Raw genomic sequence first — 27,420 nt, 5'->3', positions numbered from 1 at the left:
AATTAAACGGTAAAATAGTAATTTGACTTTATTAAGTCAACATCCCCCCTCAAGTTGGTGGTATAATAACACCCAACTTGGACAGAATTTCTCGATGATGTGGAACAGCTAAGCTCTTCGTAAAAATGTCAGCAAGTTGATCAGTTGTACGAGTATGTGTCAAAGAAATAAGCCCGTCTTGAAGTTTCTCACGAACAAAATAGCAGTCAAGCTCTATGTGCTTTGTTCGTTCGTGAAACACGGGATTCTTAGCAATATAGATCGCAGCTTGATTATCACATTTTAAAGGAATAGGAGTGACATTTAGAACCTGCAACTCGTGTAGTAACCGGGTTAACCAAGCTAATTCAGCAGTGACTCGTTGCATTGAGCGATATTCAGCTTCAGCTGAACTTAAAGCGACAGTGGGTTGCTTTTTTCGATTTCCATGAAACTGGAGAACCTCCAAGTGTAATAAAATAGCCACTAACAGACCTTCTAGTGTTAGGACATGAAGCCCAGTCAGAATCACAATAAGCCTGAAGATCAAATGAATTTGAGTTATTGAAAAATAACCCTTGTGTAATAGTGCCCTAGACATAAGCCAATGTATGTAAGGCTGCAGACCAGTGAGGCAGACGAGGATCTTGCATAAATTGGCTCAAAAACTGGACTGCAAATGAAAGATTCGGCCTTGTATGTGTGAGATAATTCAACTTGCCTATAAGCTGCCTATATTTCAAAGGATTAGGAAGAGAATCACCATCTTTTAACTTCAATTGTAAATGAGATGGTAAAGGAGAATTTTGAATATCCAGGTCTGATGAATTAAACTCAGCTAGTAAGTCTTTGGCAAACTTTCTTTGTGACAAGATAATCCCATTCGAATGAGCAAGAACCTCTATGCCAAGAAAATAATTCAAAGACCCCAAATATTTTATTTGAAAAACATCATGCAAAAAAGCTTTAAGAGCAGTTATCTCCTCAGGATTATTCCCTATTACCAAGATATCGTCCACATATACTGCTGCATGAACCGTAGACGATCCCATTGACTTGGTAAATAAAGAATAATCATTGGCAGATCGCACATAACCTTTTGATTTTAAGACAGTTGAAAGTTTGCCATACCATTGCCTTGATGCTTGTTTTAAGCCATAGAGTGATTTTTGAAGTTTAAGAACTTGATTAGATGGTAAAGTCATACCAGGAGGAGGAGACATATAAATGTCTTCATCTAAATCACCATGGAGAAACGCATTGTTCCCGTCAAGCTGAAAAATTGGCCATTTCAGTTTTGTTGCAATAGCAATGAGAGATCTAATAGTAGTCATCTTAACTACCGGAGAGAAAGTTTCATTATAATCAACGCCATGTTTTTGAGTGTCTCCCCTGACAACCAAACGGGCCTTGCATCTTTCAACGGTCCTGTTAGCATGATACTTGATTTTATAAACCCACTTACACTTAATGGGTTTCTTTCCAGGAGGAAGATCAACTATAGACCAAGTGTTATTGTTTTGAAGAGCAGTAAACTCCTTGTCCATTGCTTCCTGCCAAGCTGGAAATTGTGCAGCCTGTTTGTATGAAGTAGGCTCGTGCAAAATATCAAGATGATGAGCAATAAGCTGACTGGATTTAGAAAGATCAACAGAATTGGTAGAAGCAGTGGGCAGACATTCATTAGTGATGGTATGAAAGCAATGAACATGTGAATCAGAAGTATGAACATGATTACATACATAATCATGTAAATATGATGGAGGATTAGAAGATCTTGTGGACCTTCTAACAGGAGGAGGAGGATTAGAAGGCGGATTGAGAGAAGGAGAATCTGATAGAAGAGAATCAGAAATTGAAGAAGATGAATCATCAAAGAAAGAGTTGAAATGTTCAATTAGAAGAGGAGGAAAGATTGAAGAATTGTTAGGATTGTGCAAAGAAGGAAACAAGTGTTCAAACAATACCACATCTCTTGATACAAATGTAGTATGAGTGTCTAAGTTATACAACTTGTAACCTTTCTTTGCAATGGGATAGCCGATGAATAAACAAGGTGTAGCTCGAGGTTGAAACTTGTCTCTTCCTTGTTTAATGGTTGAAGCATAACACAAACATCCAAAAGCTTTAAGATGTGAGTATGAAGGAGGCTTTTGTGTTAGAATTTCAAAAGGAGTTTTGTTATCGAGTAAAGGTGTAGGATAGAGATTGATTAAGTGAGTAGCCGTTAAAACACAATCTCCCCAGAATTTTAAAGGAAGATTAGATTGAAACAATAAAGCCCTTGAGGTTTCCAAAAGGTGTTTATGTTTTCTCTCAACCACCCCGTTCTGCTGATGAGCATGAGGGCAAATGGTTTGATGACCAATGCCTTTAGACCTGAGATAAGAAGCATGTTCTATACTACTGCCCAATTCAAATGCATTATCTGATCTTTTGCATTTTACTTTGACAGTAAACTGTCTTTCAACCATTTCAATAAAAGCTTGCAAAACAGCAAAGGCATTGCCTTTAGTTGCGAGTAAATGGGTCCAAGTAGTTCGACTAAAATCATCCACGATTGTCAAAAAATATTTGCAGCCATTATAAGTGGATGTCTTATATGGTCCCCAAACATCAATATGCAACAAATCAAAAATAGCCTTAGTGGAACGTGTGCTAGTGGGAAAAGGCAAGCAATGTTGCCTAGCTTTAGGACAAATTGAACAATGATCAAGAACAGACAAATTTTTATTAGAAATGACATCTAATTGTTTCATTTTATAGGTTGGCAAATGTCCAAGCCTATGATGCCATATAGTACTTGAAACAGTAGAATTACAAGCAGAAGTGGTAAACAAAGAAGTGTTGAAACAATGAAAAGAAGGAGTGTTTGCTTTGAGAATGTAGAGCCCATCTAGGAGATCACCAAGAACCAGTGGCCTCTTCATTGATGGGGCCTGCAACAAACAACTTTTATTAGAAAAGTAAAGAATGCCTTGATTATCATGACACAATTTAGAAACAGAAAGTAGATTATGCTTGAATTCAGGAACAAAAAGAACATTATGAAGAATCAGATCAGAATGAAGAATAACAGTTCAACCGGATGAACTGTTATAACATGGCCATTAGGGAGACCAATCAAAAACGGAGTTGAAATGTAGTGAAGATTTGAAAATAGATTTGGATCATTGCACATGTGATCACTGGCTCCGGTGTCAATGATCCATTTTGTGTGAACACTAGTGGAATTACAGGCCATAATACCTGCAAAATTAGCAGCATGGATCGAAGAAGTAGGCTGTGATTGAGTTTTTTTTGCCAAATTGTTATGCTGCAACAATTTCATCAACTCATTGTATTGTGTAACTGAGATAGAAGATGAACCATATGAAGATTCAGGAGAAGTGCTATTAACAAAAGGATTTGTTGACTGTTGAAAAGGCAAGTCAGATTCAAGTTCCACATTGTTAGCAATTCCACGTTTTGACTTTGTGAACTTGAAGTCTTTGGGAAAACCAATGATTCTGGAACATTTACTGACATGATGTCCAGATTTCTTGCAATGAGAACAAACTTGCACCTTCTTATTATCAGAATTCCCAAAAGAAAGCTGAGTATTAACATTCATAGATGCAGATTCAGAGGAAAAGGAGATAAAGAATGAATCTCCCTTTGTTTCTCATCTTGAACAACAAGAGCATAATCTTGATTGATAGTAAGTAACGGTTTCATCATAAGAATATTACCTCTGACCGTATCATAACAGGGGTTTAAACCCATCAAGAACTGCATAAGACGCTGATCTTCATCTCTCTTAGCCAGAAGATTAGCAGTACCACAGGTGCATATTGGAATGGTGTTAATTGACATTAATTCATCCCAAATAGTCTTGAGTCTCGTAAAATAAGAAGCAATATCAGAATTACCTTGAACAAGATCAGTTAAACTCTTTTGCAAGTGATAATACTTGGCACCGTTTTCTTGACCATATCGATCGTTGAGTTCAAGCCATAATTGTCGAGCAGACGCAACATAAAGAACACTTCCACTGATTTCTCGAGATAATGTGTTTAAGATCCAAGAAATCACCATGTCATTGCACCGATTCCAGAGAGAAAGTTGAGAAGAATCAGTAGGAGAAGAAAATTCACCATTGACAAACACCAATTTGTTCTTCGCAGATAGGGCAATCGTCATGGCACGTTTCCACGCACCAAATCCCGAGCCATCAAACGGTTTGGAAACAAGAAGCATCCCAGGATGATCAGAAGGATGTAAGAACAAAGGATTGGAAGAATCAATCGCACTAGAAGAAGGAATTGATTCAGGCATGATGAACGAAATTGAACAAAGAAACAGAAGAAATTGATCGCGGAAACGAAAAACAGAATCGAATCAGGCTGATACCATGTAAACAGAGAGAATGAAAAGCTTGAATTGAATTATTCCCAAAATGATACAAGCCCTAATTATATACAGACAAAAGCTAACTGAATAACTGTTCTCTAACTTCCTAACTAACAATAAACATAATAATTAAAGGGTAAAATAGTAATTTGACTTTATTAAGTCAACAGATAAATAGACACCAAACACTTTTGATTTATTTCCATCATTATTCTAAAAAATGTGTGTGTTTGTAATCTGCATATTTCTAAACAATAAAAAGGTTCCTTCTACTTTTTCACTGTGTTACTTATACTTTTGTAGTTTGAATGGAAGTTGTCAAAGTTTCTATGCAAAAACATTCTTCAGTTTCATATCCATAACATATTATTATTTACATTTCTTTAATCCAATGGTTTTTTGGATTAAAATGGTGTAGTTTTTGTATGCTTCTGTTTTCCCTCATGATATGTTAAATTGCCTTGCTAACTATTGCTTACTCCTACTAGCAGGACCAGTATATATATTATCGTATCCGGTATCATGTGGTTCTAGATTAATTAAGAACATATGTTGGTATCTTTTTTGGAATATCACGACTTTAATATTTGGATTTGCGCTTTCTGTTGCTATATCACATGACGGTACTGTACCAAACCAAACCAATATCACATTGTGTACATGTTTCAGTTTCTATTTTATCAAAAATCAGTCTACCTCTCCGTGAAGCGTGGGTGGAAACCCCTAGTTAAAAATATTTATCCTTTTTGATAAATATTTTTCTCCACTCTAAGACTAATTAACTCTTCTTCTAATGCAATAAAAACCAATGTTTTAAAAACAGGTTTTTAAATCAAACCGGATTAGGCTAAAAAATGGTTTAACCGGTTGAACCAGGTTGTACCGAGCGGTTCAACCGGGTTTACTACCTAACTCTATAATTTCATAAATTACAACATCAACTCAAAAATTAATCCAAAAATGCATGATTACATATTAAATTAAAAGATGGTCCAAAAGTAAATCCATAATAAAAAAAATTTCCAAAAGACAATCGAAAATTATTCAGTTTTCCAACAAGCTCTTTTAAATGAAAGTGTACGATATGTTTAATCCATTTGAGTGTTGAATACATCAAGTTCACGATCGCATAAAAGATAAAATTCACTGTTATCGCCATCCTCATCAACTAGAGGATAACTATTTTCATTTCATATAATATTAAATAAGAACTTTTAGTTACGAATAATCACAATATATAAAAATTACGTAAGATAAGTGACATATATAATAAAAATAAGTAACAACCTAAACTAAAATAACACTGGGCCGGTACCGGTATTACGTTTCAAACCGGTATACCGGATTTTACCGCCGGTACAAATCTTATGTCGTTTCACTTATTTACCGGGGTGTTTCGTACCGGATTTACATCTGGAAACGGTAATACCGGTATAACCGGCCGGTATTTACCGGTTTTTAAAATATTGATAAAAACTGTGATAACCCTTTACCTTCTAGCATTCCACCTTCTACTTATTTGCTAATTTTTGTTAAAAGTCTACCTGTGCATATTAGATTCATAATTTATATTGATTCACACATTTAATTTCTTATAAAATTACTAAAAAAAGAACTGTAAGGTTCTAAATTCAAATTCTAAAAAGTTAATAATCCAACTCTTAAGTTCAAGAACTTTTATGTTATACTTTTAGTCTAATTACTTTGAAAAGCTAGTAATTATACAATACACACACAAATTTTTAACAGTATAACATCCGGTATCCAAATAACTTGATTCTTCAGCACTCGACTTTGATTGATGGATGGTGCTTTTGAAACATATCCCGAACACACTTGAGTTTACGAAGAGCCTCAGTGATGGTGGTTCTTCCTTCAGGAGAATCATTGGTGCACGAAAGTGCAACTCCTACTAGAGTTGTCAGACAAAACTTGATCCAAGTTATCCGGGAAAGCAAACTGCACCCACGTCTTAAGGATTAGACCACCAACGAACCTCTTGTCTGTTGGACTCTTCCCGGTGAAAATCTCCATTAGCATAATGCCATAACTGTATACATCACCTTTGGTTGATGGTTTTGCTCCCATACCGTACTCTGCAACCAATGTACAAGTCATTATAAGACAACTATTCATTCAAGCATGTTTTCAAGTAAATGAAGATGAGATTAGTGAACTAACCTGGAGGTATGTAACCCATGGAACCTTTAAGAACATGTGCAGAGCTAAAAGATTGATCTTTGTCAATCAACATGCTGGCAAGCCCAAAATCTCCAATTTTTGCAGTCAAATTTTCATCCAACAAAACATTACTTGGCTTTAAATCGCAATGCACCACCGGAGCCACCACGCATTCATGATGAAGATAGCTTAACCCGCACGCTATATCAATCACCACGTTTAGTCTATCCACCAAGCTCATTCCATTCCCAATCCACTTCTCTAAAATCCCATTCGTCATATATTCATACACTAGTGAAAGAAACTCATTGTTCTTGTGATCCAAACTGGAGCAGGAAGTTATCAACTTGACAAGATTCCTATGCTTGAGATGGCGAAGTGCAGCACATTCAGCCAAAAAACTAGGTATAGAGCCGGTGGTTTCCATGTCAAGAGTTTTCACAGCTATTTCTTGTGGTCGTCCTTCAAGATCGAGGGACCCTTTGTAGACCGAGCCGAAACTCCCACGTCCTATTAGGTTATCCTTGTGGAAGTTCCTAGTAGCAGTACGGAGTTGGTCATATCTCACCATGTAACGTCGGCCCTTAAAGGAATCGGTAGTGTCTGTGACCTTAACACTGATTCTCCGGAAGTAAACCAACAAAGCGATGGATATAAGTATTACTAATACCAAAATGGTGGCTGTAACTGAAATCACAATGACTTTGTTGCTATCACTTCTTCTACATTTGGAATCATAACATAGCTTTGGGTTTCCTTCAACATGGACTCTTGTGAGATTTGAGAAAATCCCATTGCTTGGAACATTCCCTTCCAAGTTGTTGAAAGAAAGGTTCAGAAATTGGAGGGCTTTTAAGTTTTGAAGATTAAGAGGGATTGAACCACAGAGTTCATTGGAGGAAAGGTCTAGAGTTGTCAAACCATTTAATTCACCCAAACCATTTGGAATATTTCCTGAGAAATAGTTTTCAGAGATGATCAGCTGCTCTAAGCTCTTACAATTCTGAATCGAGTTTGGAATGTTGCCCGACAAACGATTGTTAGAGAGATCAATTGTCACTACTCTCTCAAGATTCTCGATTTCTTGAGGCAAAGAGCCAGTTAATGAGTTTCTGGAAAGATTGAGGATGGTGCTCAAACTTGGGAGATCAAGAGCTTCCTTGGGGATACTCCCATTGAGCTTATTCATGGACAAATCCATGGAAGTTAGCCTTTCGAAAGCCCCAAAACTAATGGGTATTCTGCCTCCCAATTCATTGTTTGACAAATCAATTTGTGCCAACTTCTGAAGATTACCCAATGAAGTCGGGATATTCGAAGTTAATCTGTTTTTGCCAAGAACAAGCTCCTGTAAGCCTTCTAGCTGGCCAATTTCAGAAGAAATTTCACCGGAAATGGAATTGAAGCTTAAATTTAGCAACGCTAAGCCTTTTAGTTGACTAATCGATGGTGGGATGCGGCCAGATATCTGGTTTGAACCCATATACAACATTCTAAGTGTTTTGGAAAGATTGCCTATGAACTCTGGAATGACACCATCAAAACCATTACCATCAATGGCTAGGAAATCAAGCTTTGTGCTGTTTACCAATGAATTTACGAAACCAAGACCCTCACCTCGCGAGCTAATGATGTAATTATACCCAATGTTATACATTTCTAGCTCAGGGAGGTTGCCTAGCCCTGGTGGTACTGTCCCATGCAATCTATTATGTGCAAAACGAATGAATCTTATGTTTGTGCGGTTGTGCAATGAACCAGGAATAGTACCAGTGAACTTATTGATGCAAAAGTTGAAATTTAGAAGATTTGGGAGTGCATCAGCAACGTTGTAAGGTATATCACCCGACAAATCGTTAGAAGCCACAGCTAGCGACTCGAGTGAAGACATGTTGTAAATGGATGGAGGAATAGTCCCAGTAAGATTATTAATGGTGAGATCAAGATTCTTTAGGTTCACGAGACGAGACAAGTCTCCAGGAATCGGGCCACTAAGTGTATTGGTTCCCAATTTCAAAGTTAACAATGAAGAAAGGCTACCAATGGAAGGTGGAATGGAACCGTAAAGACGGTTTCCAGCCAAGTTAAGAGTTTGAAGATTAACAAGGAGAGTGAGATCTTCAGGAATTGAACCTGAAAGTTCGTTTTGCATGAAATCAACGACCCTTAGCTCGATGCAATGGCTTATGTTTGCTGGAATGGTGCCTTGGATGCTATTGAAGCTGATATTAAGGACTCGTAGGCGTAAAAGATTGGATATTGTTGTTAGACGGATAATTATAAGCTAGATTATTATTTTTTAATTATTATTATTTAGCCTAAGTTATATACATGGCGGTTACTACCGCTGTAACGTATGTATATGTATATATTCTGTCATATGTCAACATTCACAGATTTACCAATTCATAATTATATGAACAAAAATCTTTCGGTTCTTCAAACCCTAATTCGGATTTCCAATATAGTGGTATCAGAGCCACATCGATCCAATCCATAAGGTTACAAAATTCATCGCTGAATATGAATCAAATACAAGGAATACAAACGCAGATTCCCAAATTTACTGGACAGAATTATTATCACTGGCGTATTCAAATCAAGGTATTATTCGAATCTCAAGAATTATGGGGTGTTGTTGAAGATGGAATTCGAGAACTGGGAACAAATCCCACCGATGAAGCAACAACAGCGTATAGAGATGCAGTCAAAAAGGATAAGCGGGCTTTACATATCTTATATCAATCAGTGGGTGACACCATTTTTTAAAGGATAGCCCTGGCAAAATCGTCGAAGGAGGCTTGGAGCATTTTACACAAATCCTATCAAGGAGAAAACCGGGTAAAATCAATAAAACTCCAATCTCTTCGCTGTGAATTTGATGCATTAAATATGAAAGGAGGAGAATACTGTAGCAGGATATTTCAAGATTATTTGAAAATGAATGGGATACGTCATCAATTAACGAATAGCTTTACACCCCAACAGAATGGGGTAGCAGAAAGGAAAAATCAAACACTAATGGAACTGAGCAGAAGTATGATGAATGTCAAGCAACTACCAAACTGCTATTGGGCAGAAGCAATAGCTTGTGCTACCTATATTCTAAATCGGACCATTACCAAGACAAGACCAAATCAAACACCGTATGAAGCATGGAATGGTAGAAAACCCAACGTAGATCATCTCCGAGTGTTTGGCAGTTTAGCTTATGCTCATATTCCAAAACAACACCGGAACAAGTTAAATGAAAAGACGGAAAGGACAATCTTTGTTGGTTACAGTGAACAAAGCAAAGGATATAAACTGTATAATCCACATACCAACAAGATAGTCATAAGTCGAGATGTAGTGTTTGATGAAAGCAAACAATGGGTTATAGATTCAGAAACTTCGGAAATTCCATTTATAATATCTGATATAGATATAGTTCAGACACAAGGAACAGATATTATTCATAGTGAGCAGACATCAACAAACTTACCTGATCAAAATGAACAGGTATTAGAAAGATCTGAAAATGATATTCAAACTCCAGAAGCAAATCACGAACAGCAAAATGAGAGCGAAAGTATGAATGCAACTGCATCAGCACATCCACAGGAAATTGACTCTTCTTCGTCCGACTCAGAGAATGAAGTTATTCGAACAAAAAATCTTCAAAATATATATCAGAGGACTAGAAAACTTACGGAAGAAGAAATCAGACAAAAGTATAAAGACAAACAGGGTGTTAACTTTGTTCTTTATACTAGTTCTGATCCCACATCATTCGAGGAAGCCAGGAAGGATTCGAGGTGGCAAGAAGCGATGGATAAAGAGATAGAGTCAATACAAAAAAATGAAACATGGGAACTTGTAGATCCTCCTGCAAAACAAAAACCGATTGGTGTTAAATGGATCTACAAAACAAAATATGATGAGAATGGAAATGTAGATAAGTATAAAGCCAGGCTAGTTGTAAAAGGATACAACCAGAAGTACGGAATAGATTATCAAGAAGTTTTTGCTCCTGTAATTAGATTTGAAACAGTTCGTTTAGTGTTGGCTCTAGCAGCACAATGTGAATGGCATCTCCATCAAATGGATGTGAAAACTGCGTTTCTAAATGGAAAACTGGAAGAACAAGTTTATATAGAACAACCACAAGGATATGTCAAGAAGGGAGAAGAGAAAAAGGTATGTTTTCTCAAACGTGCTTTATATGGATTGAAGCAAGCTCCTAGAGCATGGTACAGTCGGATTGATATGTATTTCACTAAGAATGAATTCAAGAAATGCATTTATGAACATACTCTCTACATCAAGAATACGAGTGAAGGAAAGATTGTGATATGCTTGTATGTGGATGACTTGATAATAGCAAGTAACTCAATAAAGTTGATTACTGAATTCAAGGAGTCAATGAAACGGGAATTTGAAATGACTGACATGGGTCAATTACATTATTTTCTCGGCATGGAAGTCACATATGAGAATGGGAATATCACCTTATCACAAAAGAAGTACATGAGAAATCTATTGGAAAAGTACAAGATGACACACTGCAACACAGTATCAACGCCAATGGAATATGGATTAAAGTTATCTAAAGACGATCCAGAAGAATTCGTAGATGAAGGAATGTATCGTAGTTTGGTTGGAAGTCTGATGTATTTAACCAACACCAGACCTGATATTATGTTTGCAGTGAGCAAAATAAGTAGATATATGGAAAATCCGAAGAAAAGTCACTGGGAAGCGGCAAAGCGAATTCTAAAATATATTAAAGGAACTCAAGAATTAGGAGTTACATACTCCAAAGGAGGGAAGAAGCGGTTAATGGGGTTCAGTGATAGTGATTATGCCGGAAATATAGATGATAGTAAAAGTACCTCAGGGTACATTTTTCATCTAGGTTCAGGTCCTATATCTTGGCAATCAAAGAAGCAAAAGGTAGTGGCACTGTCTTCAACAGAGAATACATGGCTTTATCTTTGACAGGGTGTCAAGCCTTATGGCTTAAAGGGATTTTAGATGATCTGCAAGGAAAAGAAGATTATGCAATTCCAATATATATTTTGCGATAACAAATCGACTATATGTCTAGCCAGAGACCCTGTCTATCATGGCAAAAGCAAGCATATAAGGGTCAAATATTATTTTATTAGAGACTTAATCAAGAATAAAGAAGTGATCGTTACATTCTGCACAACAAAGGATCAACTAGCAGATATAATGACAAAGGCCCTCCAGCCAAAGGATTTCATGAGACTGAAAGAACTACTGCAAATGAACCTGAAATAATCAAGCTTACGGGAGGGTGTTAGACGGATAATTATAAGCTAGATTATTATTTTTTAATTATTATTATTTAGCCTAAGTTATATACATGGCGGTTACTACCGCTGTAACGTATGTATATGTATATATTCTGTCATATGTCAACATTCACAGATTTACCAATTCATAATTATATTTATATGAACAAAAATCTTTCGGTTCTTCAAACCCTAATTCGGATTTCCAATAATTGTTTCAGGAATTATACCCTGAAATCGGTTATCTTGGAGTTGAAGTGTTGTCAGAAACGATAGGTTCCCGATATGGGGGCTAACCTGACCGGATATCCCAAGGCTAGAAAGATCAACACCTACAACCCTTTGGCCACGATCATCACATGAAACCCGGGTCCAGTTACACGGGGACGAGTTTGGATCCCATGTAACTAAAGCATCTGGGGGTTGGGTGATTGTTTGAGTTTTCAAGTAGATCAAGGTTTGTTTATCTGTTTCAAGACTGACAGAAGTCACATATGTGTTGTGTAGGATACAAGAACAGAATACAAAGAAGATAAGAATGTGGAGTATGGAAAGGTGAATGATTGATGCCATGGTTTTAGGGGCACAATAAGTTTAGTTGTTGGGTATTGGTGTATGGATGTATACTTATACACATATAAAGCAAGTTAATATGCTACGTCTCTAGCTACGTTTTTTCCCATTCATTACGAGTTTGTGGCTACAACTATAACTTGTTATGCTGACTTGGAACAAGTCAAAATTATATTTCAAGTACAATTCAAGGAACAAGTCAAATTTATATTTTAAGTACAATTCAAGTACACCATCTATAAAAGTCCTGCCACGAGCTTAGCTAATGACTTTGTAGTTCACTAAATTGCATGTGCACGTCTCCCCTCAACTTACGTGTGGAGACGGTGTTAGTACTGGAACGTTACCAAATTTATTCAAAGTTGTCCTATGATTTTAGTCTTGATTTTGTTTAGCATATTATCCAACTTATTTTTTCAAACTTTCATACTTATTTACATTTGATTTTGTTTAGTATATTATCCGACTTATTTTTTCAAACTTTCATACTTATTTACATGTATTTGTATAGTTATAATTTTATATATATAATAAGAATAATTATTACATAAATATTTAATATCGTACATAAAGAGCTCATTTAGACATGTGAGCCTACTCGTGCTCAATATGTGAAGCTTGGGATTGAGCTCGAACTAGTTAATGAGCCTTAATAAAAGCTCGAGCTCAGATTTGAGTTCGTTTAAGCTCAGCTCAATTCAAGTCTTTAACAAGTTAATCTCAAGTAATTCACGACTGCCTCGACTCATTCACCCCTAAGATTAACTAAGTTACATCTTCTATATTCACTATTTTAACGAATAATTAACATAAAGGATCATATTATACTTGCAAGTAAAGTAATATTTTGCACAAATTAATGAAAGATACATCCTACTTAAGACCACTTGTCATGGGGTCATGCCCCTAATGAGGTGTTTGTGACCCCCCCCCCCACCCACACACATACACACTTAAACATCATTCTAGCCCTCGGTTAACGGGCGTTAAAGCTTCGTAGTGTTAGCAGCTTCACGGTCGTTAAAGGGAGTAGTGGGTGGGCCCCATGCATGCACTGATTAACAATCACATGTTTTGTTTATATATTATTTTAATGGGGTAGTGGGTAGTAAAAACTTACGAAACCATTACACAATAAAGTTGAAAGAAAGTTAGTGAAAATTCATGTAGGACCGTGTTTCGTGACCGAAACCGTGTTTAGTGTGATATTAGTTCAAGACGGGAGAGATTAGAGTGATAAACAAACACTTCTTTGTATTAATCGGTAATAAACATTACAAATCGGCCAGGTTACAAGACAACCGAACTAATACCAAAGGAGTATACATCCGGGGAGAGACCAAGTGGTGATCTCTCCCCCACACAATGAAGCTCACAAGGAACTCTCAAATGAGCTCCCCTTCTCTCTCTAAGTTTTGCAAATGACAAAGGGTTGGTATTTATACCCAAACCCACTTGTCTAGCAAAACTCACACGGTCAAACATACAACCCTCTCGTTTGACCACTTCAAATGAACGGGTCAATACACATTCATTTGACCGTGTCACTAACTATTACAAATTTAGCGTAAAATAATAACTAATCTATTTGACAAGCATCGGACACAAAATCTGCATCAACAAATTCCCCCTTGTCCGTTGTTGTTGAATGCTGAAAATGCAACTGCAATCGATCTTCAGTCAAGTATTCATCTTCTCTGTGTTAACAAATTCCCCCTTGACCGATGATCCAGGTAAGTAGTATCTTGATGCTCCTTGTAAAACATTTCCCCCTTAAAGTACGCGTATCCGTGTTGGGTGTTGTGCAATTTCCTCAATTGACCGATCTTCCGCTGATCTTCCAATACTCCAACCGGCATTTGATAAGGGTTCCATTCTTTAAGAACTCTATTTCATACAAGCATACTACATTGATAGAGATTTCTGCTGAACTGTCTTCTGTAAACCGTCTTTGTGGAATCGACCAAGTAATGCACTTTAATCTTCAGCATCAACACTCAGGAAAGTCAGCTAGACCAAGTGTATCCCTTGCAAGCTCAACCAGCATGCTTAGTTGAACTACATCCAGATCTCATTGTCTCGCCTTTGTGAAGTTGACCACGTAATGCACTACGGATCTTCAGCATCAGTACTCAGGAAGTCAGCTAGACCAAGTACATCGTTTGCAAACTCAATGAATTAAGTTATCCCCCGATCCCTGTAAAATCTCAAAGAAACATCAAACCCAAAACCGAATCTTGCAGGTCTTCAGTCTTGAACCATCAGCTTTCATAAAGATTCCCCCAGGTCTTCAGTAAACAGCGCTTTGAAACAACTGTCGACTTTAGATACCTGTATGTTTCCGTGCAAAACCCTTCACGCTGGCCGGAGAATTAATTAAAATCCTCAAATATGTGTCTGTGCAAAACATTCCACGCCGAACCGTTTGTATCACCAGAAAATCACAAACTCTACCACCTGTGATTGCGTTTAGAAATTTACGAAAGAAATTCAACATACTACAATTTTTATTCCCCCATTTCTTTGGTAAGATCTCTAAACCTTAACAGATTCCCTCCACTTTAAAGGAACTGTTGTCAAATGTTCACCAATTCCCTCCACTGAGCGGAACTGTGGTCAATCTTCACTGAATGTTCTCGGTTCCGAAAAATCACGAAAACGACTTTCTTCTTTGCATATTCGAGTTGAATAAGAACGTCCCCTAGTACCCCGTAGGATCCGACTTGTATCCCTCCAAAGACTTTGTGAACTCGTTAGGACCAGTATTGACATTCCAGGTTCATACGTTCGTTTTCAAATGCGAGAATATGACAATAAACAAAATGCTTTCGAACATTATCGAATAACCGATAACAATCATAAACATTGACGTGCGGAAGTGAACATATCGTTTTGTTTTTGGCCCATAGTAGTCAAGTCACCAAATTTGACGTTTGCGTCGGTAACCGTGACTACCCCACATTTTTCAAAAATATCATCATCTTTTGTTTTCATCATGCCGCATCATCCCGCGCGCTCCCGAACCCGTACAAATTTGACGTTGAAATTTAGAAGCGCGGTTCAGCTAAACTTCGCGAATACGCGATTCCACTTTGCAAACCATGTAAAATCCTTGGCCCAAATATAATCTTGAACTCATGACCCAAAAGTGAACCGGATTAAACATTTGAAACCCAAATATCCTTGTCCCAAATAAGAGTTATCAATTTTAGATGAGCCCATAACACTTTGGCCCATCATCTAATTGTCCAGCAATCAATATCTAGATACAACATCCACACCCCATCTTCAATATTACCCAAAAGTCAATAATCTTATCTGCCATTTCATTTGATGCCAGCTAATAGAACTCAAAACTCAAACAACTAAAACTTACAAAATCCTATGAGACACTTTTACATTCCCAACAACACCTACCATCATCCTTGTCATCGTCCACCTTTAGTTGTTTCCTTTTTTTTTTTTTTTTTTTTTAAAAAATATTCCAAATATATGTGAATGGCAATGGCCCTAAATAAAGTTTTGATGAAAATATTAATCTACCTTCAGTTCGGCCCAAAATTTTAAATAAGCCCATGTACCTTGTGTAGAGAAAACCTAGCATCATCAACCAAAATATAGCCGCAAAAAAAATTGCCAGACAAAACTCATGTGCTTTCTCTCTCTACGATAACACTTCAGCCAAAACACCTTCTTCTTTCTCATCGATACCAGCTGAAACCCCTTTCTTCTTCGATGAACAATCAACAGCGGCCACCATCTATTTTGTACAGAGACCACCTCGTTAATTTCATCTCGGAAGACACTATCATCACCGGAAGACATCATCATCTTCTTCGATACCCAATAAGCAGCATCCATAACCCTTTCTGTGTCTTCAATACCCAAAGAACCAAAATTTCTGCGATTCAACCGTAACCCATGTTTCAGTCGACGAAAGTAAGGAACCGACGAAACTCATTGGTGTAATGTCGACGAAACTGATGTTTTTGTTGATGGAATTTTGAACGACGAAACAGTTGAGGATCTTTATGCGACGAAACTGATTTCTTAATGTAGTCCGAGGAAACAGATCTCTGGTCGACGAAACAGATTAAAAGTGTGTTGAACGACGAAACGGATCTTGAATTCTTGTCGACAAAACAGGATGATGTCTGAAGTCGACGAAATAGGATCTGTTTCGCCGAAGGATTTCGTTTCGTCATGGGAAGTGGGGTTTCGTCGGAAACCCTAAAATTTCTTTAACAGCCGCCAAGAACATCAAGAACAGAGCCACTGTTTATTCTGCAGGTCTGACCAGAAACGCCTAAAAAATGATAACGGATGATGAAAACTTCTTAAACTTGGTGTGAAACATGAAACCCAACACTCGCACATGTTCTGTTTCATCTAGACCCGAATATTTCGGTCCAAATCTGGGTTTTTCTCATTTTCACCCAACTTTACATCTTGAACAAAAAAACACAAAAATCACAGATCTAGAGCACATGTGACTTAGTAAACGGTTAAATTTACTAAATCGAGCACCATGGCTCTGATACCAATTGTAGGACCGTGTTTCGTGACCGAAACCGTGTTTAGTGTGATATTAGTTCAAGACGGGAGAGATTAGAGTGATAAACAAACACTTCTTTGTATTAATCGGTAATAAACATTACAAATTGCCAGGTTACAAGACAACCGAACTAATACCAAAGGAGTATACATCCGGGGAGAGACCAAGTGGTGATCTCTCCCCCACACAATGAAGCTCACAGGGAACTCTCAAATGAGCTCCCCTTCTCTCTCTAAGTTTTGCAAATGACAAAGGGTTGGTATTTATATCCAAACCCACTTGTCTAGCAAAACTCACACGGTCAAACATACAACCCTCTCGTTTGACCACTTCAAATGAACGGGTCAATACACATTCGTTTGACCGTGTCACTAACTATTACAAATTTAGCGTAAAATAATAACTAATCTATTTGACAAGCATCGGACACAAAATCTGCATTAACAATTCATGATTACGTAGGAATGATGTAACAATTACAACAAAGCAAACCATTACACATGGTCTAAAAAAGGCTAAATGCCTTAAAAATAATAACCAATGACCATTTGTGTTATTAATTTTCATATTATATTAGGGTTTCTATCCTTCTTTTTTTTATTCGAGATAACTATACTTTGTCGTATGGCGTTAACTAACGGATTTCGTGGTAACCACCTTCACTGATGGATTGTCGATAGGTATGCCCGTCGGTGAAGAGATCAAAGGTGAATAATGTGATTTCCGACATATTACCGACGAAAGTTACTGTGGAATTCCCAAAGGATCATCTAGTAGCGAATCGGTACGTAATAGATAGAAGGGACTGTTGCCATAATAGTTTCACCGGCGGATTACAAACAGAGGTCTCACCGATGACTTGGTGACGGAATGTACCCTTTTACCTCTCTTTTGTAAATTGTACAAGGTAAGATAGTAGCAATCTGGAATATCATGAAGGAAAGAAAATACAATGCTCTGATTATATAATAACGAATACAAAACATTAAAAACACAACATGTCATGACTCATGAACATGCATGTTGAAACAACAAACAACAGTAGGGTGGTATAGACGTCTCTTGGATTTTGAGTCTTAAAGGGTTCTACAAAACTATAAACCGTTAGTCTTAACGTGGGAGTGGGTTTCCTGTGTTTGGACTCCAGCATGAGAATAAGTTAGTAGTTCTCGGAAAGTAATCAGAGTTTAGAGAGAATGCTGAGAATGTGAAGTGAGTGGGAATGTGAGATTTGATACCCGAGATGCACAAGGCATTCTTATATAGTGGAGCCCTCTTGGCCCAGCTGGCTTTGTCATCCAGCTCGGGGGGCTTAAAGGGGTATGGCGGATCTCTCATTTCTTGGTTGCATGATGGACTTTACCCTTTTAGGCAAGTAATGGTTTTATATAGTGGATAATAGATTTCCCTCACGCAACCATGTGCTACAGTCCCCCTCAGTCTTTGTATACAACGCACAAGCTTTTGAGATGTTAGTGTTGATGCCTCATCGCATGTAGATGCTTTTAAGACTTTTGAGATGTCAATGTTGATGTCTCATCATGTGGATGCTCATAAAACCTTTTTAGCATTTTAGTCTCATCATGTGGATGCTCATAAAACCTTTTTAGCATTTTAGTTATCAGAGTTATAGGACAAAGGATTTGTATACTTCACATTTTATTTGGTGAGCCTACCTTCGTCATCAGCCCCCAAGTCAGAGGTTTTACGACATCTTGATGAATGCTTCTAACTTTAATCGATTATATGCTTCATCGGTTAGCTGTTAGGCTCGTTTGCGTTTTGCTTGATTTTTTGAATTTAAAATAGGTCTGATGTTTTGATGTAATTGATTGGTAGTTGAAGGCTTCAGGCGGTTATTATTGTCTACGGGACAGTTGTGTGTCCCTTCAAGTTCTTTTCTTTGAGTTTAAAACACATTTAAACATTTCATTCTTATCAGATTTACTTATCCCCTTTGTGAGAAACCCTAATCGTTGCTCCCTCTTCACTCTGTGTTCCTCCCTCCTCTGATCTAAAGGTTAGTCTTTTGGTTTCTTTGTTCTTTCTATGAAACATGGGTACTAAGAATGATGTGAATATTTAGTTTTTGAAAATGACCTAAGGAGAGGTTGAGGCCTTTTTTTGGAGCAAGGGATTAATTCGAAATACAATCCTTTTGCATCTGGCCTTGATAAATTTATGGATCAATGTCTTGCCGGTTCAATTTCATTATACACTCGACATTTTGAATTTTCGAACCAAAGAATTTGTTTCCCATTTTTGGTTTTCTTGTTGAATGTTCTTGAATACTATCGTTTGTCGCTTGGTCGAAACCTTTAGCATGGGTTGTGCATTTTGAGGTTTTACGTTGTGTTCTTGGTCATGGTCCTTCTTCGCTTATGTTCCGGTGGTTTTTTCGATTAGCCAAGAATCTAGTACATGTTTGATAAATATCAGGTTGACTTTCCCTTGATTTCTTCAATGGTTACTACTCTTGGTATTTGGAAGGAACAATTCTTTTGGGTTTCATAGTCAATTATTATGTTCAAAATGGTTTGGCGGCACTCTGATGTTGTTCTGAATAAGAAGGAACCCTCTGAGAACGAGTTAGATAAAGAGTTTTTGTTAAAAATCCGTTTTTTCAGCTTCTAGTGTTCATCCCTTTTCAAGAAAGGTTGCTTGTCTTGTTAAGTCTTAGCACCAAATGGGAACATTCTTATCGTGACACCTTGTTATTTTGTAATAGCGAGGGTATGTTTCTAACATTTACCTTTTTAAAGTTTTTATGCTTGCATGCTTGATGTATTTACTTTCCTTTGTGGGGATGAGTGCTTTGGATTTCATGAAGTCTGATGATACTTCTAATGTTGATGGTAGGACTCAAGCTGTATTGGAAGGTGAAAATGGTGTTTTGGTTCGAACTCAAGGTGTTCGTTATAAGTATGGTGTTTATGATAATGTTCTCAGTGCCTCTGGTTTTGTCAACATTCAAGGCGAAAAAAGTGTTACCCACATGTTAGGAAGTGTTTGGGCATTGTTTTAGTTGGTTCAGAGCCTGTGAAGCCTGAGCATGTTGATTTAAGTGGTGAGACCAGTGAGGAGTCTCAAGATGATGTTATTGCTTCCATTTTGGCATCTGAAGTTGTTGTTACTTCAAAGAAAGCTAAGAAGGTTGTTGTTGAACCTTCCAAGGTTGCTGATAGCAAGACTAAGGATACCTTTCCACGCCTCACCGCTGACATGAAAGGTGCGGTTTATGTTCCCGACTAGTCGATATTGCATGGGGATACCGTTAAGAATCCTACTATGTGTCAAGAAGCTTTGGTTCATCAAGTGTTGGAGTCTCGAGTGCTGTCGGTAATCCTGTTGATGCTGAGAAGAAGAAGTCCAAGAAACTTGCTAAGAACAAAGCTACTAAAGGTGGTGAAGCTATGATGGCTTATTCGTAGCTTCCTTAACAATCATGTGTTGTCCTTAAAACAATATTTTATCTTCTGTGTACGTTTGAACAATTTTCTTTTGTGTTGTAATGATTGAAATCTTCAATGATTTCGTAGGTTTGTAAGCCTTTTTAACGCAAGTTCGTTGTGATGCTTTGGACAATATGGTCGTGGAAGCCTTCAAGCCTCCTTATTTTTGAACTATGTAGGCAGCTACGACCTTAATTTATGCTAATGTTTCTATTGTTTTATGAATGATGTTTGTTGGATCATTTTGTTTTTGGGCCTGTTGGAATGAAATTTATGAACTTTTCCTTGTTTTGAAATGACCTTGTGTCGTTGTGTTGACTTTTCATTTTAGAATTAGTTTTTTTAAATATGTCTTTAAGTGGTATAATATTTCCTAAGTCTTTTTTTAAGTATGGTATTGCAGACACCTTATTTCAACTGGAATAAAGGTAATGAAAACACTTCTATCCTATGTATTGCACTCACTTTTAACGTGTTTGAATTTGTGAGTTTTTGAAATAAGTTGTTAGCAAACTTATGGAACAGATTGTTGTAGGATGTTCATTCCCATCTATGAGAAAAAAGAATAATTTTGTTAAGCCCTATGGTATTGTATTGTTTTAGGAACTCACCCAGTATATGAGTTTGTTAAAAATTAAACCTATTGAGCTTTTTGGCCTAGTAGCTCATCCCTTTACATGAAAACCTTATCATGGAGCTTTGTTATAATGAGCTCACCCTATAATAAGATAAATAAGAAGAAAGTCTATTTGCCTAAAGCATTAACTTTATTTTGATTACAAGGGAAAGTGGTAGAAAAACTCAGGCCACTTTTGTTACATGTTCCTTGCTTAGACAAAGAATCATTTTAAGTGTTTTCCATTCCAATGTCTTGTAATCTTCTTGCCATCCATGTCTACTAGCTTGTAGGAACCTCCTTTGTGAGCTTATTTTACAAAGTAAGGCCTATCCAACTTGGGACCAAGTTTTCCCAAGCTCTGTTGCTTACTGGCTTAAAAGCTTCATGTTTGACTCCATTGTTGTAGTAGGTTCCAATCTTTTGCTTCTATCGTGTTTCCCCTGATTCTTGCATGCTCCCTAGCTTATTCAACATCACCTATTCTGATCTTGATTGATGTTAATGCTTTGACCGGAAGTGATCTCGATCTCGACGGGTATTACGACTTCGGAGCAAAATCCTAGGCTGAAAGGTGTCTTATTATGCCTTGTCTTCTCAGTGGTTCGTATCAACGATAGGATATTTGGTAGTTCATCAAGCTAATACCATATCGACACAATCTTCCTTTTGTGAAAGCACCGGATCGATGACGAACATCAAACATTGCAGTTGATTCAAGACATGAAGAACAAAATATGAACAAGATAGAAATATGTAGAAGATGAATCTCTTTATTGATGAATCAGTCATCACAGATTACACAAACCAAATGAGTATACATCATCTACAAGCTGGTTTAGATCACAAAGATCTAAACCTAGCTTTCTCTCACTAACACATAGTCTCCCTCTCTCTCTCTAGAATACACACAGTGATGGAGAATGGATGGGATCTTGTGAGAGGTGCACCAAGCACTCAAAGGTTGCCCTAATCTACACAATACACACATATATATAGGCTAGGGACTAAACCCGGACAAAACACATTGTCCGGGATACAAAACAATACAATAATCCGAAACACTAGAAAGTCGTCCGGAATGCCTTCAGCAATTGATAATCTTCATTACACCTTTAATGTTTCAATTATGCCTCTATTCATGCGTTCAACTTGCCCATTTGATTGAGGATACACAATTGAACTGAAGACTTACTTGATATTAAATATTAAGCTCTTCACACCAAGAGTTGAAAGGCTTCTCCGCAAACTACTTTCCATTATCTATTACAATTTCTCTTGGCAGACCATATTTACAAATGATACTTTCCCAAACGAAGTTGATCATTTGTTTTCCCGTGATGAATGTTAAGGGTTTTACCTCATGCCATTTTGTGTAGTAATGGACTGCAACAATGAAGAACTTAAACCCTCTAGTGCCTTTGGGAAAATGACCAACAATATCCATACCCCACTTAAAGAATGGCCATGCTGATAGATGAGACTCTTGGTTCAGGCTTTTGTCACTAGAGAGTGAAACTAACAGTCTTCACATCTGTGAAGTTCTTCTAATGTGTCTCGATGCATGGTTAGCCAATAGTAGCCTAAATTCATGAGTCTTATAACCATTGACCTTGGACCACAATGTGCCCCATAAATTCCTTTATGAATTTCCCTGATCAAATAGTTGCCGACGCATTGAAGCAGCAGTCATAAGTAACCCTTTTTGTGGATAATCTCATCCTTGATCACATATTGCTTTGCTTTGATTCGAAAACTCTGTGGCCCTCTTTGACAATTTTCCCTCTTTTTGACAATTAGGATCATCCAATTTGGACCTTCTTCAGTGATCACATCTTGTACTTCCGCCCCATCTATTGATGGAGGTTTAAAGACTTCAACAAGAATCTTTTTGGTCAAACGGGAGAAAGTTAAAGAAGCTAATTTGCTTAGAGCATTAGTCTTCTTGTTTTTTGAACGTGGAACCTATTTAACCATACAGCTGTTGAACTCATTCATGAGCTTAATACATTACTTCTTCATAGAAGGTTCCTTTACTGCGTAACTATCATTCACTTGACTTGCCACTAACAAAGAGTCAAAAGAGACTTGAATTGTTCTTCCACGTTCATTTCCATGGCTAGTCTTAAACCAGCTAGGAGTGCTTCATATTCCACCTCATTGTTCGTACTTGGGATCTCAAGGCGAAGGGCGTATGTAAATTCCATGCCCTCTGGGTTGGTTAAGATAAGACTAGCTCCAGACCCTTTAGCACTTAAAACCCCATCAATGAATAGCTTCCAAGTCTTCGGGCCCTTTATCGGTTGAAACTTCATGCACTTCTTTGGTTTCATCCTTTGGAATTTCTACAATGAAGTCGGCTAGAATCTTAGCCTTGATTGTTATGTGGGGTACATGTGCTCACCTAATTCGATGGCACATTTGTCTAGGCTTCCTAAGATTTCAGGCTTCTCTAATATGCTTCTGATGGGTTGACTAATGATAACTTTAATACGATGGGCCTAAATGTACCTTCGAAGTCCTTGAGCCATTTGTATCAAGGCGAAAGCTAGCTTTTCCATTAGGGGATAGTTTGTTTAACCTTACTTGAGTGCTTTTTTGAAAAAAAATAGATCGGGATTTGGGTTTTTTCCCTCTCAATGGTTAGGAATGCACTTAGAGCTTCACTTCCGATTGATACGTAGAAAGAGATTGGTTCCTTAGCTTCTTCTGGTGCAACTATAGCCGGTAATGAAGCAATGTATTTCTTCATATACTGAAAAGCTTTCTCAGCTTCCTCGATCCACTTAAAATCTCTCTTATTGGTACATTCCTTGAGGGTTTTGAAAAAAGGAAATGGCCTTTCGACAAGCTTTGATAGGAAGCGTTTCAGCCCAGCAAGCTTTCCGTTTATGTTTTTAACTTCTTTCTTCGTTCTGGGTGATACTGTATCAAGAACAGCTTTGATTTTGTTCGGGTTGGTTTTAATGCTTGCTTTCCAACAATGTGGCCAAGGAATATTCCCTCTTTGAAACCAAATGAATGACACTGTCAATTCTGGTGTTTATGGTTAATCATATGCACATCGTATAGGGCTATACGCACCCTATACGAGGCAGCGGGTGTTGAATTAGATGGTCGAGGTTTCCAAGTAGACGGACCCTTATATAAAACATTCAAAGCATTACAATCTTAGCTTTCAAGTGAATTAAGCTTGTGACATGTGTATTAACAGGTACACTCATGTTAGTCCTCGATGTAACTGGGTTCTACTTAGATCCCGGTATATAGAGGTGATGTAACTGAGGGAGGGTAGCAACTAGATCAAAATAGATTCGGTTCGCTTGACTCATAAACATTTTTTTGGCCATATTCTTTGAACTTTATGAATAATTCATATATGATAATTTTAAAACTGAATGAACAGTGTAATATTATTGTTAAATTAAAACTAAAATTAGAATTATTAGAATTATTTAAATTAGAATTAAGAAATGAGCAAATGGTATCGGGTATAGGTACCGGTCTTAAATTTACCAAACCGGTGTATTTTGTATTTTCGGTACCGGTTCTGCACAGATATTCACCGGTTCTTACCCTCAAATACCGGTGCCGTACCAGTACCGTCCGGTACCGAACCGTACCATACTAGGTATATTCGGTACCGGTACCCACTTATGGGGATTTCGGTAACGCTATTTTCGGTACCGGTTGGTACCGAGCTCACAAATCCTGTAGCAACGCAGCAGTGCAAGTAATTGCACCGTTTAGATTACTTTTCAACACACAGTAAGTAAACTGTTTTTCGTTTGAATGAGGTTTTATATACACAACAACTTATTTTGCTTTCTCTTTTGTTTTCTTCTGTAATGAATGAATTGTAGCATGTAAAATTAACTTTGATATTTAGAATATTGATGAGCAAATCGTATCAAATCCTGTAAACAAACCGGTATCGTATCAGTACCAAATCATTTTCGGTACCAATTTGGTATCCCCCTTTTGGCGTTTTCAGAACCGTTACTTTAGGTTTGACACCGGTCTAGCACCATACCTGTGTTTATTGATTTTTACCTTCAAATACCATACCGTATTGTACCGAGCATTTTCGGTGCCGGTACCTAATTTCGATAATTTTCCAGATCGGTACTTTCGCTGCCGTTACCGATACCGAGCTCATCCATATTTTAACGTGTTAGCACCGTAATAACTGAACAGAAAACAACCGAATTTCCAACGTGTAGGACGTGTGGGTCCTATTATTATATATTAGGTTATTTAAAATCGTTTTTTTATGACGGAGTGACTATTCTTACCACGTCATTTTATTTATGTTTTGATATTCGGTATCTGTTTGCCGTTGCTTACATGCCTTTTGTAGTCATTGGGTTCCGCCGCAACGCGCGAACGGAAAATAACTAGTTATACATATAAGAATTCACAAACCATGAGTAGTATAGGTAACTCAACCGATCATAGTTTAACACTTATTTTTTTTATCTTTCAATTTCATCACTCATACTATATATAATATACACATGCTACCCATTTAGATTTCATTTGTCATGTAGTTTTATTTTCCTTTAATAACTTGTGTTTGTTAAAAAAAATACACAGTTGTGTTTATTTTTTCTCAACATCCGGGTACAAATTTGATTGAAAACAAAGTACAAAATAAACCATTTTTTGCTATTGTGAACTATACCGGGTACCGGTGTCATAACAAACCGAGCCGATATCGACTGAACAACATTGTTACTAGTACTGGTATTCATTTATATGGTTTCTGATCGATGTAAAACACATGTCCATATCCTTTTGGGCATATCTCAAGTTTACTTTTTAAGTTACACAAGACACCATTTGTGTGATTAAAGCATTGTAGATAAACTATTCTATTTTGCAATACACATATTTTTTAACGCACTAATCCCGCCCGAACAACATTGGTACCAGTAGGAGTATTCATTTTTTTGGTTTTTTATATCGATAAGAGTTGGTTTCGGTATTTTTTTTTTCATTACTAGTACCAAAGCACCACCGTACCGCAACATAAGTAGACACATTTTACCTAATAATCTTGTTAATTAAACTGAGTTTCAACTGGACTCAATTAAGCTCAAAGCTGGTGGCAGCCAATAAGCTAAAGATATCAGGGTGGTTGAGCTATTTTAATCACCATAGCAAGCAATTAGCATGAACCTCTCTAACTCTTTAGCATCATGCAAATTGTTCTTACTACCAAACTAGCCTTATAGCCCATGTCATGCCCATTGCACTGCACCAATAATGCATCTAAAAAGACTTGTTTCCCACAAAGAAGCAAAACTGTACATATACAAGACCACCACAAGGATCTGAAACTACACAAATTAGATTCCATTAATCATAGTTAAGGTTTTTAATGTGGTAGTTAGTTTAGCAATCATTAAGTATTTAGTCGGTTCTTTCATCAGATTGTTTAGAACAGAAGATCATGGGAAGAAAAGGTGTTGTTTGCTGGTGTTTGTGTTTCTTTGTTACTGTTTGGTGTGTTAGAGCAGCTAGATTGGGGAGTAATGGGTTGGAAATAGGAGATAAAGATAATAACACTACGGTGGCTGCTTATGGCGGGTCAGGAAATGGTGGCCGGGGAGGATATGGTACTGGTGGAGGGAGGGGATACGGGTCAAGAAATAGGGGTGGGTATGGGAATGGAGGGAGAGGTGGATTTGGTTCTCCTGGTGGTAATATGGGCGGGGGTGGTGATTCTTCTGGTGGTGATATGGGCGGAGGTGGTGGCTCTGATGATGACGATATGGGTGGAGGCGGTGGTCGAAGTGGTGGATCAGGTTCGGGCCCTGGTAAGGGAATTGGAGTTGGAAGAGGTGGATATAGTGGAGGTGGTGGTTTTGGGTCAGGGTCTGGCAACTGGGGTGGATATGGCAATGTAGGAAATCCGTCTACCGGGGGAGGATTTGTGGGGGGCGGGTATGGTTCAAGAGGAGGTTTTGCGGGTGGTGGAGGTGGGTTCGGGTCCAGGACGGGTCCAGGCTTGGGTTATGGAAACTTTGGAGGTTCAGCGAGTGGCGGTTTTAGTGGTGGTGATGGTGGCGGAGGAGGAGGTCCTCATAATAAAGGAGACAAGAATTAGAATGAAAGAATGACTTAGAAGAATAAGCATGGTTTTTTCTTCTCTAGCTAATTATGTAATCCAATATTATTACCTCATGTACTAGTAAGTAGCAAGCCCTTTTAATGAATTTAACAAAGACCAAAATGAAAAGAAATTCACCAGGAAAAGAAAATGCTTAATGTATAAGAATAGGTTACAAGTGGTGTTTTGGTTTTGGTTTTGGTTTTGGTTTTAGTATTTATGCTTAGTGCAATTTTATACGTTATAGGTCTGTTTAA

At 37.5% G+C, this 27,420-nt stretch overlaps 2 protein-coding genes and 1 pseudogene across 2 annotated transcripts; 1 reads left to right on the top strand and 2 right to left on the bottom strand.

Moving 5' to 3' along the window:
- Nucleotides 1–3,588: 3,588 nt before the first annotated feature.
- On the bottom strand, nucleotides 3,589–4,296 carry LOC110888896. Its single transcript, XM_022136396.1, has one exon. The coding sequence runs from the start codon at nucleotides 4,294–4,296 to the stop codon at nucleotides 3,589–3,591; it is 708 nt and encodes a 235-aa protein (XP_021992088.1).
- Nucleotides 4,297–6,151: 1,855 nt separating this feature from the next.
- LOC110888904 lies at nucleotides 6,152–12,458 on the bottom strand (annotated as a pseudogene).
- Nucleotides 12,459–26,503: 14,045 nt separating this feature from the next.
- LOC110888910 (glycine-rich protein 5-like) lies at nucleotides 26,504–27,160 on the top strand. The gene has a single exon (XM_022136409.1). The coding sequence runs from the start codon at nucleotides 26,504–26,506 to the stop codon at nucleotides 27,158–27,160; it is 657 nt and encodes a 218-aa protein (XP_021992101.1).
- The last annotated feature ends 260 nt before the right edge of the window (nucleotides 27,161–27,420 follow it).

This window comes from Helianthus annuus, chromosome 11 (genome assembly GCF_002127325.2).
Source record: "Helianthus annuus cultivar XRQ/B chromosome 11, HanXRQr2.0-SUNRISE, whole genome shotgun sequence".
Lineage (NCBI taxonomy): Eukaryota > Viridiplantae > Streptophyta > Magnoliopsida > Asterales > Asteraceae > Helianthus > Helianthus annuus.
This window is presented reverse-complemented; position numbering and strand designations above follow the sequence as displayed.

Coding starts and splice junctions, on each gene's coding strand:
- LOC110888896 (XM_022136396.1), bottom strand. CDS start 4,296: ATGCCTGAATCAATTCCTTCTTCTAGTGCGATTGATTCTTCCAATCCT.
- LOC110888910 (XM_022136409.1), top strand. CDS start 26,504: ATGGGAAGAAAAGGTGTTGTTTGCTGGTGTTTGTGTTTCTTTGTTACT.